This window comes from Xenopus laevis, chromosome 2S, assembly GCF_017654675.1.
Source record: "Xenopus laevis strain J_2021 chromosome 2S, Xenopus_laevis_v10.1, whole genome shotgun sequence".
Lineage (NCBI taxonomy): Eukaryota > Metazoa > Chordata > Amphibia > Anura > Pipidae > Xenopus > Xenopus laevis.
Genome location: NC_054374.1, coordinates 11699265 through 11721384, shown reverse-complemented (window position 1 = coordinate 11721384; position 22120 = coordinate 11699265). Strand labels below are relative to the sequence as shown.

Here is a 22120-nt window from a genome sequence, read left to right as displayed (position 1 = left end):
CGGTCAAATTGTCTCTTGAAAATGCTCGGCAAAATGTCTGTCCACCGAAAAGACAATTTAAAAAACTGTAACATCTGCCTTTGTGAATTTGCCATTTATTCGACATTTTACAAATTTGTCGACCACCACTTCTGGGTTACTTTATTTTACCAACTTTTTTTGTGAATTCTCCCCCATTGTGTGAAAGTAGCCCTTTAGACAATCGTCCCCCTTTCCTTCAGTCTAAGCAAATGCCCTGGTCGGTTAGGATAGGGATAGCCATTGGTTGCCACCCTAGACCAGGTCCGGACTGAGAATTAAAATAGGCCCTGGCATTTCAGGTATACAGAGGCCCAATCAGCCCACATGGAGGCCCAAACAGCTCCCACCAGCCCACTTAATATTGACTTTCTATGGGACCTTATAGCAGCCCCTCTGGCATTTGCCAGAACCCACAGATTGCCAGTCCAGGCCTGCCCTAGATGCTCCAAGACTCTATATAATACATGCCTTTTGACTGCAAGCCTAATGTTGAACAACTTCTTTGTATTGACAAGATAACAAGAAACCGCATTTTCAAACACTTTTTAAAAAAAAAAGTGATGCGTCTCTAGTTAGGTTGATTTCCATAGGATAAGTCTATCGTTTTGCCTGATAAAGAAAAAATTATCCTAGCTCTTTTCTTTATGATCTTTATGATTTCACTTATTGGGGAAAAATACTGTCTTTTTAGAAGTTGAATTACCTGCATTCAGTAGTGTAAGCATTCGTAGATGTGGTGACATATATTATATGATCAAAATCAAACGGATTACTGCAAGAGAAGTCTGTTTATTGTGGGTTTTTGTGTAAGGTTGGAACCATTGAACAATACCATCTGCAGAGACCTGACCCAAAGAGTAAAGGTACAATGTGTAGGCGGTAGAGTGTTGTAAAGAACACCGGATTTAATGACCACAACACACAAAGGTCACTGTTTTTGTCGGTAGGTACTGACCCATGAAACATACAGGCTCTAAGGACTTCATTGTGTTTGCACTCATTAGAGAGAAAAGTTTTTTGAATTTTTATATAGGAGAAAAGAAAGTATCCCCTTTTTTTTTTCTTCTTTCTTTTCTCCTATATCAAAATTCAAATACTGACAGAAGTCAAATCCCCTCTTTTTAATCAACTTTAGATGTCTGAAGATGGATCATTCCTTTTTATAGAGAGAAAAGTATGCAACATACTGGGAGAATTTTCACTTGGTGAAATATATTCAGTGTGAAATGTTTTAGTTGCACACTGTGAAACTTCATACGCGTTTTGTATGTCCAGACACTAAGGGCTATTCCACACGGGGAGATAGCGACGCGTTTGCGGTCGCGGCGACAAAGCGCCGCGACAGTCGCCGCGACCGGCGCAGGCGACAGTTTTGTATGGGCGCCTATGTAAAAACGCCTGTGCTAACCACACGAGGCGATGCGCTTTTCAACAGTCGCCTGAAAAAAGCGCATCGCCTCGTGTGGTTAGCACAGGCGTTTTTACATAGGCGCCCATACAAAACTGTCGCCTGCGCCGGTCGCGGCGCTTTGTCGCCGCAAACGCGTCGCTATCTCCCCGTGTGGACTAGCCCTTAATCGTAGTCCTATGAATGTCTGTGGAGATCAGAAACGCTTAAGGTTATGCCATAGAACCGAATAGATATACTAATTTTGTTTACACGTCTGTGTGGAGGATTTGTTTGTTGAGTGCCTGCTCTAATATAATAAGGTTTTCATTCCATTCATTAACAAAAGAAAAAAAAACATATGAAGCAAGCAGTTGCTTTATTGAAGGATGGTCTTGCTGTAAATAAATTGTGCTTACTGTAAAACCCTATTAAAAAAAAAAAAAACATAAACAAAACTATGGAACCAAATTTAAAAACCAGAAGAAGTAATTTTGCACATGACTGCCTTTAACATACCTAAAGATACCGCTCCATATTCAGATAACAGAAATGTATCTATAAAGAACTACATTTTCTAAAGTACTAATTCTTACTGACTGCTAATCCGGGAGGAAATACAATTAAAATAATTGCCTCTGTTTAAATGTGGGCAGACGGGGTTGGTCAGCCTTCAGACTTCTTCACTGTTGTGCAGTATATTAAAGACAATGCCCCCATGGCTACACAGCAGCTTGTTTATATAAACTATAGTAGTACTTATCTGTCATCTACTGTGTATCCTGTGCTTGAATGGCTGCCCCCATGGCTACACAGCAGCTTGTTTATATAAACTATAGTAGTACTTATCTGTTATCTACTGTGTATCCTGTGCTTGAATGGCTGTCCCCATGGCTACACAGCAGCTTGTTTATATAAACTATAGTAGTACTTATCTGTTATCTACTGTGTATCCTGTGCTTGAATGGCTGCCCCCATGGCTACACAGCAGCTTGTTTATATAAACTATAGTAGTACTTATCTGTTATCTACTGTGTATCCTGTGCTTGAATGGCTGTCCCCATGGCTACACAGCAGCTTGTTTATATAAACTATAGTAGTACTTATCTGTTATCTACTGTGTATCCTGTGCTTGAATGGCTGCCCCCATGGCTACACAGCAGCTTGTTTATATAAACTATAGTAGTACTTATCTGTTATCTACTGTGTATCCTGTGCTTGAATGGCTGCCCCCATGGCTACACAGCAGCTTGTTTATATAAACTATAGTAGTACTTATCTGTTATCTACTGTGTATCCTGTGCTTGAATGGCTGTCCCCATGGCTACACAGCAGCTTGTTTATATAAACTATAGTAGTACTTATCTGTTATCTACTGTGTATCCTGTGCTTGAATGGCTGCCCCCATGGCTACACAGCAGCTTGTTTATATAAACTATAGTAGTACTTATCTGTTATCTACTGTGTATCCTGTGCTTGAATGGCTGCCCCCACAGCAGCTTGTTTATATAAACAATAGTCATCTTTCTGATGCAAACACACCAGTTTTACTAGTGCAGCACAACACTACTGTTTTTTATACTTTGCACGTTCGCTTCTTACTATGTCCATGTCTACAAAATGCCTGCCGAAATGGAGGTTTCTAACACTGCAGTTTTATAGGATTTTTTTGTACTTTGTATCAAGGGTGGGGAAAAAAAAGTTGTATTGCACCTTTTAAGAACTGATGTATCAATACAGGACTCTAATTTGCCAGCCATGTCCTACTCTTGTGCTGGAACGCTGGCCATTGGCTTTTCTAATGGATACTTTTGCAGGTCCTGTCTTGGCAAAGGTCATTCTCTGATAACAAAATATCATCCAGGTATACAGTGTGACAGAAGGTAGTAAAGCATTTAAACATATACGGGGGAATGTAATAAAAATCGCTAACGGAAAAACTATTCGCAATGCGAAAAGTTATGCCTTTGCGCGAACAAATTTTGCTTTGTGCGAATTTAATATAGCTTTTGCGAGCCCGGAAACTGTTTAGCGACCACTTCCGACGGTGAAAGACCGTTTGCGAATTTTATAGTTTGCGCCAACGCGCAGTCAATGTAATAAAACTTCTTACTGAAAAAGTCGTTATGTTTGCTCCAAAAGATTACGACACCTTCAAGCACTTCTTATGAGTGCGCAATTAAAATTCGCAATGCGCAATTAAAATTCGCAATGCAATAACAGTTTAAGGAACAATATTACATTGCGAGATGTGGATTTTTAGTCTTATTGTTGCGAATTGTTTTGCTCTTTGCGACTTTTATTACATTCCCCTGTTGGAGTTTGTTGAATTCCTTTTTAAAGGCAAGAGCATAACCGTATACTTTAAATTCAGGTTAACTTGTTGCCCTGTTGTATCAACCAAATCCCACTGGAGAGATTAAAGGCACATGAGCAGATGCCGCTGACACCACGGGGCCGATTCATGAAGCTCGAGTGAAGGATTCGAAGTAAAAAAAACTTCGAATTTCGGCGACTACGACTTCGAATCGAAGGATTCGAACTAAAAATCGTTCGACTATTTGACCGTTCGGTAGTCTAAGTACTGCCTCTTTAAAAAAAACTTCGACCCCCTACTTCGGCAGCTAAAAGCTACCGAAGTCAATGTTAGCCTATGGCGAAGGTCCCCATAGGCTTGCCTAAGTTTTTTTTGATCGAAGGATAATCCTTCGATCGTTGGATTTAAATCCTTCGAATGGAACGATTCGAAGGATTTAATCGTTCGATCGAAGGAATAATCCTTCGATCGTTCGATCGCAGCATTTGCGCTAAATACTTCGACTTCGTTCCTAGTCGAATATCGAAGGTTAATTAACTCTCGATATTCGACTCTTGATGAATCGGCCCCCACATGTTTGGGAGGTCAGAAAAGCTTGGGACAGGCATCCGTGCAAGTATAACTAGAGGAGAAAGTATAACTAGAGGAGAAAGTATAACTAGAGGAGAAAGTATAACTAGAGGAGAAAGTATAACTAGAGGAGGACTGGACAGAGCAAGGGGTGAGGCAAGCATAATCAAGCATAATAAGAAAAATATTGTCATTGAGTCCGATGCAAATCAAATATCGACGGTACCCTTCACAAGCATCCGTATGCTCCTGGAATACTGATTGTGTGTTCTTCTTTTTGCCTGTCATCTGAAAAGTACTTTATTACAGGTAGTACTGATATGTTGGATGCACAACGGCCTCACAAACTGACATTTAACCAATAATTGTCTAAATGTTGACACATGACCGGTTCCACTAGTATAGTGTACATTTAAAAAAAATATACAGTAACGTAGGCATCATATTCTGTATTATTGTCATTTTTACGCATTCAGTGTGGCATCTACCTTTTATAAAGAACGTCTCATCCAACGGTCCCAGAAGAGGCAGTTCCATTACTGCAGGATCTGTTTTCAAGGTTATCGTGTCTTGTCACCCACTATATTATTTTGCTTCGTCCATTGTTTTGACGTTTGCTTGTTCTGCATTTTTTCTTCTTCACCATCTGCGTTCCTATGTATAAGTTCATCAAAGTGCTTCGTGGGTAAAGATAACTAATTCTGAATATCAAAGTCTCCTGCTGGATTACTGAGGTTCCTACACATACTCTATGCGGTAAATTTATCAAAGAGTGAAGTTAGAAATCACCACAGTCCGCAGAGTGAAATTCCGCCTTTCTCCATTAATTTCTATTGGATTTTTTCAAGGCGTATTTATCGAAGGGTGAAAGTTCACCATTTGATAAATATGCCTTTTAAAATCTCATAGAAATTAATGGAGAAAGGCGGAATTTCACACTAGTGGACTGTGGTGATCTCTAACTTCACTAAATCTACCCCTATAGCTCTTACCAGATCCATTCATTCTAGCTTATGCTATTATTATATGGCCTGTTCAATGCACAGATGGAGAGGGATTTTTTTTTTTTTTTTTTTTTTTTTTTACTATGTTTTAATTACCATAGTGAGTTAGATATGTTTGGAGCTACTGTGTTCAGGCTGGGCAAATAAATTAATTCTAAAGTGAAGGGATATTGCCAAAATGCTGCCATAATGTGACTGTCCCGTTAAAACTTGTGGCCACAAGTTCAGTTGTCGCATTCCGAGATCTTTTAGGACCTCCAAGTATTCATTGGTTGCTTCTTATTCTTTATGTGCTGTGATGAATCTAGAGAAGATCCAGGTTGCACACAGTATGTCACTAAAGACAAAAAGAGTGGTAGGAAGTATGTCCCATCTAATGAAGGTGACTATATATTGCTTATTAATGCATCGTGCATTTAAACTGGAAACCTGGAGTGAATCATTTTTGAAGGTTTCTAGAAACATCGAGGGGCAAATTCACTAAGCGCCTAACGCTAGCGTCAATTCGCTAGCGTTGGGCATTTTCGTTACTTCGCAAATTCATTAACAAACGCTGGCGTAAATACGCTAGTGTTACTTCGCACCCGCTAGCGTTGGGCATTTTCGTTACTTCGCAAATTCATTAACGAACGCTGGCGTAAATACGCTAGTGTTACGTCCCAACCTTTATGCCTGGCGAATTTTCGCTACGTACGTAACTACGCAAATTCACTAACGCGCGCAGTGTACTGAACGCTACCTTTTACGCTAGACTTCCTTCGCCACCTCAGACCAGGGAAGCGCAATAGAGTAGACGGGGATTGCTTCAAAAAAAGTTAAAATTTTTTCTAAGTCCCAAAAAACGCTGGCGTTTTTTCTATATTATGGGTGATAGGCTGAAAAAGATCGAAAACATTTTTGGGGCTCCCCTCCTTCCCCCCTACATTTACTAACTCATGGCAACTTAACTATACAGTGGGCACATGTGTAGGGCAAAATAAAAATTTTATTTGATGTTTTGAAGGTTTCCCAGGCATTTGTAGTGATTCTACGTATTCCTCCATTGAAATTTGAATTTGGCGCCATATGCAAATTAACCATCGCTAGCGTAACTTCGCAACCTTACGCTACCCCTGAGCGCAACTTCGGATTTTAGTGAATTTGCGGAGCGCTGGCGAAACTACGCCTGGCGAAGTGCGGCGAAGTTACGCCTGGCGCAACTGCGAATCTTAGTGAATTTGGCCCCTAGACTCTAGATTTAACATATAAACCATGTACAAGTAAAATAGTTTTTTTTTTTTTTCCCGGATAAGGTACAGGTTATTTGACCGACTCTTGAAAAGCATTGAAGGAAATGAAGGAGGTTTGGAAAAGTTCTCCAGGAGTTACCAATCATTTGGCGTTCATGTACTTGAAAACGGTGGGATTTGTTGTAAGGAATGGGCTCCTGGAGCTGAAGCTATGTTCCTTACTGGAGATTTTAGTAAGTATTCTTTTCAAATAACCTTTTTAGTGCTGAATGTTACTTCCAATGTGATGGGCACTTTTTCAATCATGTACTTGTGTTTTGGTGACTTTTCCTATGAATGAAGTGTTTTTAACCAATGTAAAATGAATGCTGCACTACATGAATGAATGAAATGCTCAAAAACACAACTTTACTGCATTTTATGGTTTTAATAGACCTTGATCACTGGACTCTTTTGCCTGCAGTGACCATTAGCATATGTCAACATTCTGCTGGTGCACCTTGAGGCGTCTCGCACAATTGCATTCAGTTTGTCAGATTAAGGCCTATGTCATTTCAGTGCTCGACTTATAATGTTCACAGTTCAGGGAAGGATTTAGGATGGGTGCCATGTGCAACTGTAGACAAGTGCAAAGGATTCTGTTTGAAAGAAAGTATTTTTGATAATTGGTGTCCATTCACTTAACATTGTATATCCATTTAGAGAACTAAAGCCTAAATATATAAATATGGCTAAAAATTAAATTTTATATAGTGAACTTATTGCACCAGGCTAAAGTTTCAGCTTGTCAATAGCAGCAATGATTCAGGACTTCAAACTTGTCACAGGGGGTCACCATCTTGGAAAGTGTCTGTGACACTCACATGCTCAGTGGGCTCTGATTGGCTGTTGAGAAGCTAAGCTTAGGGGTTGTCAAATCAAGTTTAGCATTAGGTTTGCCTCTCACATAAGTTGATGCAACAGGGCTGATTATTAATTCTGATACTTAGGGGCAGATGTATCAAGGGTCGAATATCGAGGGTTAATTAACCCTCGATATTCGACTGGCGAATTAAAATACTTCGAATATCGAAGTCGAAGGATTTTGCGCAATTCGTTCGATCGACGGAATTATCGTTCGATCAAACGATTAAATCCTTAGAATCAAAGGATTTTAATCCATCGATCGAAGGATTATCCTTCGATCATAAAATTGTTAGCAAGCCTAAGGGGACCTTCCCCATAGGCTAACATTGGCCTCGGTACGTTTTAGGTGGCGAACTAGGGGGGAATTTTTAAAGAGACAGTACTTCGACTATTGAATAGTCGAACGATTTTTAGTTTGAATCGTTCGATTCGAAGTCGAAGGTTGTAGTCGAAGGTCGAAGTAGCCAATTCGATGGTCGAAGTAGCCAAAAAAAACATTTGAAATTCAAACTCTTTTTCCTCTATTCCTTCACTCGAACTTGGTGAATGGGCCCCTTATTGTGATGGTTTCTGTGCTGCCATGTACCAGTAATCTGAATAATTTATTAATCAGACTTATATTGTGACATTAAGCAGCAGAGCATGTGCAGTGATTCATTAGAAAAGATGGGGAGCTACTGGGGCATATTTGGAGGCACAGGTCTTTACTGCTAAAGAGCTATGGTTGCTTTGGGCAGTTATAAATGCCTCAAAAACAATGTTCAATGTCTCTGCTCTACTTCTGTAGTTAAGATTAAATTCTTGTAAAAGCAAAACAATGTCTGATAATATATAGGCTGACTTGCAGCCCTCTTGAAGGACAATACTACAACTTTAAATAATGTACACTGAACAGATGATCTGTGTTTCAGATGGTTGGAACCCTTTTTCACATCCATATAAAAAACTGGATTATGGGAAATGGGAACTACATATTCCACCCCGAGAAGATAAATCTGTTATAATTCCTCATGGATCAAAGCTGAAGGTTTGTGCTACAGGAATGCTTATTTACTATTTGTACATTGGCTTTTATTTGTGTTGCATATTTTAAATGATAAACCATAATGATTAAGCTTTACCCTCACCTCAAACTTGATGCTAATCCTTTTAAAAGACTAAAAGGCACCTTTTTATAAATGTTTATGTAGAGTCTGATCTATGACAATTTTAGGATTTTACTGCCAAATATTGAATCCAAACTGTAACAACCTTCTCTCAGTCTAGTTCTGATTAGTTAGGAAAGCTTTATATCAATTAGTATCAATTGAATTTTGATCAAATCAACCAGGAAAATATATTGCACATAACCTACTAGGGGATTTGACAGCTCATATATGTCCTTCGTTTTTGGTTTGAGCAATGAATCCCTGCAGTCACGGAAAATTAAGATTATTCATTTCTTATTGTGTATTTAACTGATTTTCCAAACAGATCAAACTTGTTGGTTAATGAGAAATTTGATGTGTTTCTAATCAGACAATTCTGTCCACTTTTTTGTGCATGGGAGTATTATGGGGCTAAAACATGCGTTGCCTTCCCCAAACTATTAGAAATGTACATACGTTAATGTGGGTGTAACTTAAAGGGAAACTGTCATGGGAAAACATGTTTTTTTTTTTTCAAAACGCATCAGTTAACAGTGCCGCTACAGCAGAATTCTGCACTGAAATCCATTTCTCAAAGGAGCAAATAGATTTTTTTTTATATTCAATTTTGAAATCTGACATGGGGCTAAACATATTGGCAGCTTCCCAGCTGCCTCCAGACACGTGACTTGTAGTGATGTGCGGGTCTACCGGATACCCGCGGGTCAGATGGGCTCGGGTCGACCTCACACTGCTCCTCGCGGGTGGAGGGCGGGTGCTGGTTGAGCTCTTCTCCTGCTCTTCCCGCCCGCCACCTTCAAATGCCGACTTCCGGGTTCTGGTTTCACAGTCTCGGGTCTGTTTGCCCCGCCCCTTTTGTGATGTCATTGTGACGTTATCGGCGGGGCGATGCGGGTCTATATAAGGACCCCAGAAGTGCGGGCTGGAGCAGGACGGGTTAGGGTCGGGTGCGGTTCAGGAAAACCCTGACCTGCACATCACTAGTGACTTGTGCTCTGATAACTTCAGTCATTCTTTACTGCTGAGCTGCAAGTTGGAGTGATATCACCCCTCCCCCCAGCAGCCTAACAACAGAACAATGGGAAGGTAACCAGATAGCAGCTCCCTAACACAAGATCTAAGAACAATACTCAATAGTCAAAGCCAAGTCCCACTGAGACTGATTCAGTTACATTAAGTAGGAGAAATAACAGCCTGAAAATAGTTCCATCCAAGCACAAGTCACATGTCTGGGGGCAGCTGGGAAACTGACAATATGTCTAGCCCCATGTCAGATTTCAAAACTGAATATAAAAAAAAACTGTTTGCTCTTTTGAGAATTAGATTTCAGTGCAGATTTCTGCTGGAGCAGCACTATTAACTGATGCGTTTTGAAAAAAACACGTTTTCCCATGACAGTATCCCTAATGTGAGCATTCTGTATATTTGGATTCATGGCTACCTTGTAAACTTGCAATATTTTTCCGTCATCCACATGCATTTGTGGTTACGACAAATGTATTGAATTTGTTTTAAAATTTCAAACCTGTTTTTAATAATGGCTTAATAATAATTGTTTTCATCTCATTTAGGTTATAATTATTGTATTTAAATTACCAATACATTTTATTACTTTTTTTTCTTTTTTTACCAGTATAACTTTTTTTCAGTGACAACAGCCTTTTTATAGTTCAAGCTTTTATGTATGGAGGGGAGGGCAAGCAGATTTCCTTGTAGTGAAATCGACTAAACGCAACAGTGTACATGCTCACAACTGGTGTTTGTCATTAAACAATGTTAAAAGTATCACTTTTTAATTTTTTTTTTTTTTTTTTTCTCGTTTTAGGTTGTAATGACTAGCAAATCTGGAGAGACTCTGTACCGAATATCTCCTTGGGCAAAATATGTGATTCGGGAAGATAATAAAGCGGTGTATGACTGGGTACATTGGGAACCACCACAGCCTTATAAAGTAAGATGTTGCTCTTATTCTGCTAAGTGTTGTCCACTGAAATAAACTATATAACATCCAACACATGTGGATAATGATCAGTAAAAGGTCACAGTAGGCCTGAAATGCTAATCAGATTTATTAAATGGATTGTTTGCCTTTAAATTAACTTTTAGGATGATGTAGAGTGCGATATTCTGCGACAATTTGTAATTGGTTTTCAGATATCCTAGCAGCCATGCATTGATCTGAATAGACTGGAATATGAATAGTAGAGGGTCTGAATAGAAATGAGTGATAAAAAATAGCAATAATAATTTATTTGTAGCCTTAAGCTGGCCATAGACTCAAAGATCCGCTCGTTTGGCGACATCGCCAAACGAGCAGATCTTTCCCCGATATGCTATTAATGGTATGGCTATATCGGGGGTAATTCGAACGTTCGGCCGTATGGTGGAACGATCGAATTACGATACGCCAAGGGGCTCCGACGGGTCGGTCGGGTAAAAATCAAACCTTCCCGATCGATATCGTGGCCAGATATCTATCGAGAAGACCCGTCGGAAGCCCCCATACACGGGCAGATAAGCTGTCAAATTGCTCTAAATGACCGATATCTGCAGCTTTATCTGCCCGTGTATGGCCACCTTTACAGGGCATTTGTTTTAGATAGGGTCAGTGACCCCCATTTGAAAGCTGGGAAAGAGTCAGAAGAAGAAGGCAAATAATTCAAAATCTCTCTCTCTCTCTCTCTCTCTCTCCTTAACCTTAACCCTGAACAATCCCTTTAATTGAGTGCTGTCCAAGTCTTTTACAAATCATTAGCAATGTATTCGTTACTCTGTAATGAAAAGAACTCCACAATTGTATCCCAGCAATAAAGAGTTTGAGGCCCGATATCAATGGTAGGGATTTCAGGAATAAAGTTGTGTGTAAATAACTCTTTATTCATATGCAGTAAGGCACAGTTTTACAGTACAGTATAATTAAAGGGGCAGATTTATCAAAGGTCGAAGTGAAAATTCGAATTAAAAAAAGGGGCAGATTTATTAAAGGACCAGTAATAGTAATTTATTTTTAAAAATTGTTTCTTTTTAACGAAAAAAAAAAAACACCAACACCGTTTTAACTTTTTAAATCGCAAAGCTTTTATTAAGAAATTGCTTACATGCACTCCTCTTCTGAAACAGCGACAGGGTGACGATCCATCGTGCGCGCTTGATTTTTTCGGGCCTGGCTATCTCCTATAGAAGGCAAGGAGGAGAAATCGAGCGCCCCAAAAACTCTCAAATTCGAATTGTGAATTATCCAAGAGTTTTAATTCAAATTCAAATTCAGATATTGAGATTTATCATACTCTGGCCCTTTAAAAACTCAAATTCGACTATTCGCCACCTAAAACCTGCTGAGTTCATGTATAAGTTAATAGAAGAGGTCCAGGGACCAATTTGGACATGTTACGAGCCTTTCTGACATTCAAATTTTTTTTTCGGAGAAAAAACTAGAATCAAGTTTAGTCCTATTCGATTCATATTTGATTCGAGTTTTTCGAGTCGGTAAAATTCGTGCAAGTTTTAGATATTCAATTTTTCTTATTAGATAGCTCCCCAATCGAATTTTGAGTATATTAGAATTTAAAGGAGTTTAAAAAAACATGAATTTGAAATTCAACCTTTGATAAACGTGCCTCATAAAGTTGCAGGGCATGCAATAACATGGGCATCAGGTGCCCCATTCTGGTGCATAAACAAGATTTTGGCTTGATGCAAATCTTTCGTTAATAATCGTGTCTACAAAATGGCTCTTGCGTGCTTGATGTGATTGTGAATTCCTAGACTAAAAAAAACAAGGTTGAAATAAGTTGTGACATTTATTTTGCTTGATTAAGGGGCAGATTTATCAAAGCTCGAATTTCGAATTTTTTTCTAACGCAAATTTGAATGTTCTCAAAACTCGAATCTTATCTTTTTTAAGAAAAAGCTTGAACATTTAAAATTCGAACGAATGTTACTGACCGGAAAATTCCAATCGAATTTGAATGAAACTTTATTTTTTTTTCTCCGAAAAAACTTGCATGTAAGGAAGGCTATTAACATCTTGAAATGGATAAATGAACCTCTGCCATTGACTTGCAAATTAATTCAGCAGGTTTTAGGTGTTGAATATTTGAATTAGAACTGTTTCAATGATCAAGGTGTGATAAATCTCACATCCAAATTTACATTCGATTTGGTGCTTTTAAATTCTAATTTGTGAGTTTTGACACACAAAAAGAAAAAATAGAAAATTCGAATTTGCCATTCAAAACTTTAATAAATCTGCCCCCAACATCATAAAGTAGGATTTGGAATTATTTAATTACTTAGGGTGACCGGTCCCACTTAAAGTCCAAAAAAAAACCCAGTTTAGCTGAGGTAGTTATAGGGAAGAAGAAAAATTGTGGGATTATTCTACAGAGACAAGTGACTGGAAGATTACATTGTTGAGCTTTCATTTTATATAAAAGAGATAGTGATTGGTAACACCACACAGGTGCTGAATGTACACTGTGAGAAGTTTGTTTGCACTGCTGGCAAACAGGAAAAACAAATAGGGAGAGATTTATCAAAGGTCGAGGTGAATCTTCGAATTAAAAAAATTTGAATTTCGAGCTATTTTTTGTGTACTTCGACTAGGGAATAGTCCAAATTCGATTCAAATTTGAAAAAGAAATCCGAATATTGAAATGTATCATGTACTGTCTCTTTAAAAATTCAACTTCGACCATTCGCCATCTAAAACCTGCGGAATTGCTGTTTTAGCATATGGGGGCCCTCCTAGAGCCTATTTGGAGTCAATTGGCAGACACTGAAAAATCAAAGTTTTTTTGGGGAAAAACTTTGAATGGAATTTGATCGAACATGCTATTCCTTCGATTCCTACGATTCAAATACGGCCGAATACAGTCCTATTCGATCGAAAATTCGGCCAAAAAAAAAAAACTTGGACCTAGGGGCAGATTTATCAAGGGTCGAATTTCAAAGATAAAAATACTTCGAAATTCGACCATCGAATTGAAATACTTTGAATATCGAAGTCGAAGTTTTTTTCATCGAATTTGGGTATCCTGCGGTCGAAGTAAAATCGTTCGATTGAATGATTAAATCCTTCGAACGATTCGAAGGATTTCATTGATCAAACGATTTTACTTCGACTTCCAAAAACTTAGAAAAATGCTCTAGAAGGTCTCCATAGGCTAACATAGCACTTCGGCAGCTTTAATTTGGCGAAGTATTGAAGTCGAATTTTTTTTAAAAGAGACAGTACTTCGATTATCGAATGGTTTTACTTTGAATCGAAGTCGTGGTATCCTATTCGATGGTCAAAGTATCCAAAAAATTACTTCGAATTTTGAATTTTTTTACTTTGAAAATTCCCCTCAAATTCACTTCGACCCTTGATAAATCTGCCCCTTAATTTTGGTTGCTCTTTTTGAATTCAAATTTCAAAGTTGTTTTTTCAATTCAAAATTCGACCCTTGATAAATATGCCCCTTGGTGTGATGTTGGGTGATTTTGTGTTTTTTTACTTACCTTAAAGGAGTCGTTCACCTTCCAAACACTTTTTTTTTTTTTTTTTTTTTCAGATTGTTCCCCAGAAATACAGACTTTTTTTTTTTCAATAGTTTCCATTACTGTTCCATTTTACTGTTTTTCCAAAATCGTAGTTTAAAGTTGAATGTTCCTGCCTCTTGTGTTTGAGTCCGGCAGCTCAGTAATTCAGGTGCAGACTCAGAACTGTTACAATTTTGCAACATTGAGTTGATACATTTCTCAGCAGCATCTCTGGAATATTGGCAACTATTGTATCAAGTCTTAACAGCTGTCTGTAATGAAACCCAGAGATTCTGCTCAGCAGGGACAAAGATAAGAAATGTATCCATTTAGAACAGTTTACAGGGTCGGCGACCCCCCTCCCAGAGCTGCTTTAGAAGGTGAAAAATGACACTTTACACTTCAATATTAGAAAGACGGTGACACAGAACTTTAAAAGTAATTGGATAAAGTCATTATTTCTGGTGATCTTTCTGAAACCAACTAGTTGTTTGATGGTGAACAACCCCTTTAAGCATGTGATTAAAAGGGTCCAGTTACAGCTTATTATAATCTATAGATATACTAGTCCAAATGTATTCTGTCACTAAAGCTGCAACATTCATGCCTTTTTCCTGAACATTGTTATAGCGCAAGCATGCTAGCCCCAAGAAGCTAAAGAGTGTGCGTATATATGAAGCTCATGTTGGAATTGCATCTTCAGAAGGAAGAATTGCTTCATATAAAAACTTTACAGACAACGTTCTGCCCAAAATAAAAGATCTTGGTGAGTTCTGGCATAAATGTAATCTCTCTCTCTATCTCTATCTATCTCTATCTATCTCTATCTATCTCTATCTATCTCTATCTATCTCTATCTATATCTATATCTATATCTATAATTTTTTTTTATTTTAATATAACATCACACACTGTATAGTATAATACGATTACATTGAAAACATAGTGTAAGATAACATGAGCATTATTTTTCTTCACATATCTGAATGCAAGATCAACATTTGAAAAGAACTGAAATAAATAAATACATTTACTCTGCTCTTATTAACCTGAATGTCATTCTTAGTAATAGAAATCATTTGCCATCTGTTTGAAAGAACATCTCTTTACGTAAAAGTGTTTCTTGAGACTGATTTTGTTCCGAGTTCTACAGTATAATCAGTTCATGGTTTTACCTTTATGTATTCTGGTTAACAGTTCAGCTAATTGTGACGGAGGGCAAAAAAATATATATATTTTTTTTATTTATTTTTTTAGCTGCCTTGTAAATTGCAAAACTGCATGTGAAGTTCAGGCAATGCAGATGGACATCTTTTTTTTTTTTTTTTTTTTTTTTTCTTCAATAAAATGCTGTATAGGCATGGGATCCATTATCTGGAAACCCTTTATCTGCACAGCACTGACTTATGGGAAGGCCATCTACCATAGGCACCATTTTAATCAGATCATTTAAAAAGAAAAAATGATTTCCTTTTTTGTCTGTAATAATAAAACAGTACCTTGTACTTGATCCCAAGTAGGATAAAATTAATACATGTCGGAGACAAAATAATCTTACTGGGTTTAATTAATGTTTCAATGATTTTGTAGATGTGGGGGCCTATTTATTAAAGGTTAAATTTTAGTGCCTTTAGAGGCAAAGCCATGACTAAACTCAAAATCTCAAAATACATCTCAACATTTAGTTTTTTTTAAAAAAAAAAAATATAGGAAAAAACATGAATTTTTAGAGACTTGCGGAAAAAATTGTAATTTGTCATTTTCTAGTAAATCGTCCCTCTAAAGTATGTAGAACAAATTCACGGAAAAAAGGCCTTATACAGAATGCTTGGGACCAGGGTTTTTCTGGATAGCAGGTCCCACTTATTTATTATCTGAATTTTTTGTGGTTTTTGAAGCCACAACAACATTTGCAAACTCTAAACCTACTGAATCTTGTGAGATTTACTAAAAAAATCTGAATAAAATATGAGCAAAAACAGAAGAACAATGCGCTAAAAATTAAGAATATCTCAAAATTTTAGTTTTCCGCCAACTTATATTGAAGAAAAAAAATCAGAAAACCTCAAAGTCTGAATTTATTTAAAGAGGTCCAATAGGATCAGCGGAGCTCTCATTTACTTATAGTACCTATAGCACCTTGGCATTTTTTACTTGAAGTTTTGTCTTGGCAGTTTTCTTTTTTTTTTCTTCTTTCTTTTTCACTTGAATGTCGTGAAAATCCCCAACCTACCAAAAGTAATATTGCCCTTACACCTTCATCATAAATGGGACCAGTTAAATAATTTTGTATTTGTTTTGGCCCTAAACAAAAATTCTATTTTATACTATTCTCATTAATGGGTGATAAGTACAGCTTAAACGAATATTATTTGTTTTAATGTTTAGTGATGTTGAATATCTTTTGCAACAGGTTATAATTGCATACAAATGATGGCTATTATGGAGCATGCCTATTATGCAAGCTTTGGTTATCAAATCACCAGCTTCTTTGCAGCTTCAAGGTAAAAAATGTAATTCTATATGATTTTTCCCTTGTTTAAGTGTATCCATCGTTCTTCTACCTTTCATTTTTTGACTTTAATGTTCTTCTTCCTTTATGTATTGTATCATGGGACTTTGCTCGCTGCAGATTTACTTACATTGATGAAAATGGCACCTCTTTTCTCTAGTTAACACATTTGTTAAATGGTTTTAACAGGATTAATGACCACCATTAGGACTTAAATAATATAAACTGTGGAACTTCTATGTTTATAATATACGTAGACTTTGTTATAGTGATTCCATTATTTTTACCCTACTGTTAAATGGATTTCATGACCATTCCATTATACCTTTTTTATTTTTTCCTTCTTTATTGCTTTCAAGTCGCTATGGCACACCAGATGAGCTGAAAGAACTGATTGATGTTGCTCACTCAATGGGAATCCAAGTTCTTCTTGATGTTGTACATAGCCATGCATCAAACAATACTGAAGATGGTCTCAATAAATTTGATGGCACAGACTCGTGCTTTTTTCATGATGGGGCTCGAGGAATCCATGCTCTTTGGGATAGCAGACTTTTTGACTACTCGAAGTATGTGTATATGCAGTTTTTCTTTTCACTTCAAATAGCTGCAATTTTTCTAAAAAATGATCAAATATGTTTTAACAACAGACACTAAGGGGTTTATTTACTAAAACTTGACTTCTTCCCTTCATTAAAAAAATCCGACCGCACCCAAATCCCCTTTATTTAACTATTTAAAAAAAAAAAAAAATCAGTGTTAAAAAAAAAAAAAAAGTAACAAAATAGTGTCCATTTGGTTTGTGCAACTTTTCCGAAGTGATGCTCTTAAAACTCGACTTTTTTTAATTGTTGCCCGAATAATTTAGATTATTGAACAAAACCAAGCGCAAACAGCCTGAAACCTTTGAGAACCATGAAGGCATAAAACTTGTTCCAAAGGTAAAAGGGACCATCTGCTTTTTTTTTTATTTTATTTTTTTATAATTTTGGTTTTAGCTTGAGTATTTTCGGATTTGAATTGCTAACTGCTTCAGGGTATAATGAATCGAAAAATTTGAGTCCTTTTTTTCCCCTTCAAAAAAAAAATTTGAGTTTTAGTAAATAACCCCCTAACACTTATTTAAAACATAAGTCCAAGTCCAATTCTTGAATGTGCATTGAATAGTGTTTTACAGTTGAAAGCAGTCTTCGGGGGTTATTTATCAAGCTCCGAATTTATCTCGGTTTTTCTAAGATAAAAATCCGAGCAATTCCGAATTCCCAAATCGACCTTATGTCATCATTCGAAAAAATAGGTTTCGGGCAAAAACCTGAAAACTTCGGACCTTTGCCCGAGTTTTCAGATTTTTTGGCCTAAATCCCTGAAATCATTGGATATCCGTACTGACAGCAGCAAAGACACTGGGAGGGTTATTTATTAAGCTCCAAATACCCAAAATCCGAAAAATTCTGATTTTATCAGACTTTAAAAAAATCAAAAAAAAATCCGGGATTTATTAAAGTCCGATAGTATGAAAACTCTGAATCCGTAAACCTGGCATCTCAAAGCTGTCGGGGTCCTGTATTAGTCAGTGTTGAAGGTCCCAGTGTCTGCACTGTCAGTACCGATATCCGATGATTTTGGGTCCAAAAACCCCGAAAAATGGTAAAGGTACGAAGTTGTCAGGTTTTTGCCCAAACCTATTTTTTTTGAATGATAAAAAAGTCCATTCGGGAATTCGGAGTTGCTCGGATTTTTATCTTAGAAATACTGAGATAAATTCGGAGCTTCATAAATAACCCCCTGGGACCTTCCCCATTGACTAATACAGGACCTCAACAGCTTTGAGAGAGTTTTCATACAATCGGACTTAAATAAAAAAAAATTCTTTTTTCAAGGTCTGAAAAATTCAATTATTTTTTTTTGTATTTTGGGTATTCGGAGCTTAATAAATAACCCCCTTATTGTACATAGAGCCAATTTTATGTGTATCAGTAATCATTGTACTTTACAGTAGGAAACGGACAGTCTTTATTTGTCAAAACATAACACACCTTTTTGTGTCCTTATTTCTTAAACCGGTCCAAAAGAGTGCTTATAACACTAAGTTATAGATGTTTGTGTTGGCCTTCAGTATCACAGTATCGACTGTCTGATGCAGATGCAGCGTGTTGCGTCTGCATTCAACAGTCGCATCGGATCAACGCTGCGACACCATGTGACAATTCTATCTCTTAAAGTGATACTGACACTAAAAAATGAATTTTAGCATATGAATGTACATTAGATGTTACCTATATGTCAGGTTGATCATTTTTTGCTGAGAGGTTTGTTTTTGTATATAATTGTTGTTGAAGTTCCTAAGCCTGACTCTCTGACACTCTGACTTTGCCAACCTGACTGTCCCATCTCAGCCTGTTAGTTAGAGTTTCTAATGCTAACGGACTCCTGCTGCACAAATATGGCAGCCCCCTCATACAGGAACATGGGGGATCGGACAGGTAATGTAAAAGCATCATGCAAATAATTTATGGCAAAGTTAGAAGTAGCTTGCAAAGCCAATATTATAATAGATGTAAAAAAAAGTTTAATTTCAGGTGTCAGTATCTCTTTAACTTATTTTTGTCGCATACGTTTTGTCGCAGCGCGTCGGATCGCGCTGGAATCGTTCGTGTAGTCCTACCCTTAGTTGTTCTCCAGAGAAAAGCATGTTTGTGAAATGTGTGTATACAAGGTTTCTTAAACTTGTCTTTTTGACTATACAACTTAATTTACAGTAGAATTAGGCTATAAATTGTACAGTCTACTGTAAAAGATCTGTTGACCAAATACGATTAGTTTGGATATCATAAATCTCTGCTTTTCTTTAACTTAAGTGAAGCCAAAAATTGCTGCTGGGTTGTGCCAATATGTGCCCCCCCCCAGTGGCAATAACTGCTGCCAGGTCACCCCTACCCCCATTCAAGCTGTTCGATTGTGCAGTACAGTAATCACCAAAGAAGTTCTATACTCTGCATGTACCTGCCCAGACAAGGGATACCATTCCAAAAATGAAAATATAGCGCAGCACTTGTATACCAATGTATTCCCCTTTTAAGATGTCATTCTACAAGACGAGAAAGCTAAAACCATCTTTTATGCAGATATGATCAAAATACCAAGCTTCACTTATTAATAAAACTTCTATCATTCTCAATGTCACCTTCCATTTTAACAATTAATTAACATTCCAGAAAAGAATACTTAATCTCTGGTAGAGAAAAGATTTTGCAAGTAGATTATGGCCACATTAAAAAATGAGTATTCCCTTTCTCTCTTTACAACGTCATGCCTGTTAAAGAACCTGGCTTTTAACTGGCCTACTTTAAATGATCATCTTTAATATGAAGCCAAAGGCAGCATGCTGCTTAGTGTTGATTGGCGAAGCACTTGTATAAAAGTCATAGAAAGTATCTTCCAAGCAACTGTATGCCGACATTTTTCACAGTACACCTTACAAAGTACAATGACATTTGGGAAATGAAAGAGAAAAACTTCAGAGGATCTGTCAAGGTCTGAAATGCCAGAATGAACATTAATTTAACAAAAAAACAGGCATAAATAAGAAGGGAACTAGTTCAGAGAGAGAAATATTTGACTCTGGGTGTTACTATGTATTTGTAAGGCAATTTATTTATTCTGGTAATTAATATTTTTTGTGCTGCAGGTTTTTTTTAAATTTGCCTTGACAACTAATTCACTGTTAAGCATAAATTCATGTGAACATTTATATAAACACTTACATTTTCTATATATTTTAATTAAATTTCGGAAAGTAATCTTGAATATATCTACCAATTGTATAGCACAGCCCCCCCCCCCCCATCTTTGGGCTACAGTGACACAAATCTGGGAATAAACTGTGCAGTGCTTTCTTAAAGGGAACCTGTCATCGGAAAACATGTTTTTTTTCAAAACGCATCAGTTAATAGTGCTACTCCAGCAGAATTAAGCACTGAAATCCATTTCTCAAAAGAGCGAACAGATTTTTTTATATTCAATTTTGAAATCTGACATGGGGCTAGACATTTTGTCAATTTCCCAGCTGCCCCTGGTCATGTGACTTGTGCCTGCGCTTTAGGAGAGAAATGCTTTCTGGCAGGCTGCTGTTTTTCCTTCTCAATGTAACTGAATGTGTCTCAGTGAGACATGGGTTTTTACTATTGAGTATTGTTCTTAGATCTACCAGGCAACTGTTATCTTGTGTTAGGGAGCTGTTATCTGGTTACCTTCCCATTGTTCTTTTGTTTGGCTGCTGGGGGGAAAAAGGGAGGGGGGGTGATATCACTCCAACTTGCAGTACAGCAGTAAAGAGTGATTGAAGTTTATCAGAGCACAAGTCACATGACTTGGGGCAGCTGGGAAATTGACAATATGTCTAGCCCCATGTCAGATTTCAAAATTGAATATAAAAAAAATCTGTTTGCTCTTTTGAGAAATGGATTTCAGTGCAGAATTCTTCTGGAGCAGCACTATTAACTGATTTATTTAAAAAAAAAATGTTTTCCCCATGACAGTATCCCTTTAACATAACACGAGCAATAAACTGGGACATTTTTTCACATTCAGATTTTAATCTAGTTCTATTTCTAACAATGTCTGTATTTTTACTAGTGGGGGTTTTCCCCTTCCTAGTATTAGAACCCCATTTTGATACAGTGAATACTTCCAATATTGATAAAATAAGAGAAAACATCTAAATGGCTTGTTGCCTTTGTGGCTTCATGATAGTTTAATATTTTTGGTAACATATGTCTTTCAAAAACACATCAATGAGAAATTGCACCATTCTTATCCAACCTGTTGGAAATGAACAGCCTTCTGCTAAAACACAAGTTGTGTATAAACCTAAAGACTTGCAGTATCCATCACTTCTTATAAGGGGACCACAATTTCAATACACATTTAAAAATTTCTGTTTTTGGTAAGGATGTGAAGATATTCCTACCACTTGTAAATGTTGGCACAATGGTTGATCTGTTTAGGAATATGCTTGATTTAATTTTACTGAAGTTCCATATTTGTTTTGTAAACAGACCAATGTACAGCTGTATAGTGAAAAGAAAATAAAAAATGTAAAAATGTTGTTTTTCGTCAACAGTTGGGAAGTTTTAAGATTCCTTCTATCAAACTTGCGGTGGTGGATTGAGGAATATGGATTTGATGGGTTTCGATTTGATGGGGTTACATCCATGTTGTATCACCACCACGGTATAGGTAAAGATCCAAAAAAATTAAAATAAAAACCCAGGATGCATCTTTTAAGCTTTAGTGTAATGAACATGTCTATTTTTAAAATTAGGATATATATATATATATATATATATATATATATATATATATATATATATATATATATATATATATATATATATATATATATATATATATACATATATATATATATCTCTCTAGATAGAGATAGAGATAGATATATATATATTGAATAAAGTACCCCCTCTTGTAAAATATAAGGATATTA

The 22120-nt window shown here is 36.9% G+C and overlaps 1 protein-coding gene across 1 annotated transcript in view; it reads left to right on the top strand.

Annotated features, from left to right (window-relative positions):
* gbe1.S (glucan (1,4-alpha-), branching enzyme 1 S homeolog) overlaps positions 1-22120 on the top strand; it is a 53605-nt gene that overhangs the window by 11185 nt on the left and 20300 nt on the right. The window contains 7 exon segments of the mRNA NM_001094899.1: positions 6592-6761; positions 8346-8461; positions 10408-10533; positions 14736-14871; positions 16519-16609; positions 16977-17186; positions 21740-21855. Of these exon segments, the coding sequence (NP_001088368.1) occupies positions 6592-6761; positions 8346-8461; positions 10408-10533; positions 14736-14871; positions 16519-16609; positions 16977-17186; positions 21740-21855 (965 nt within the window).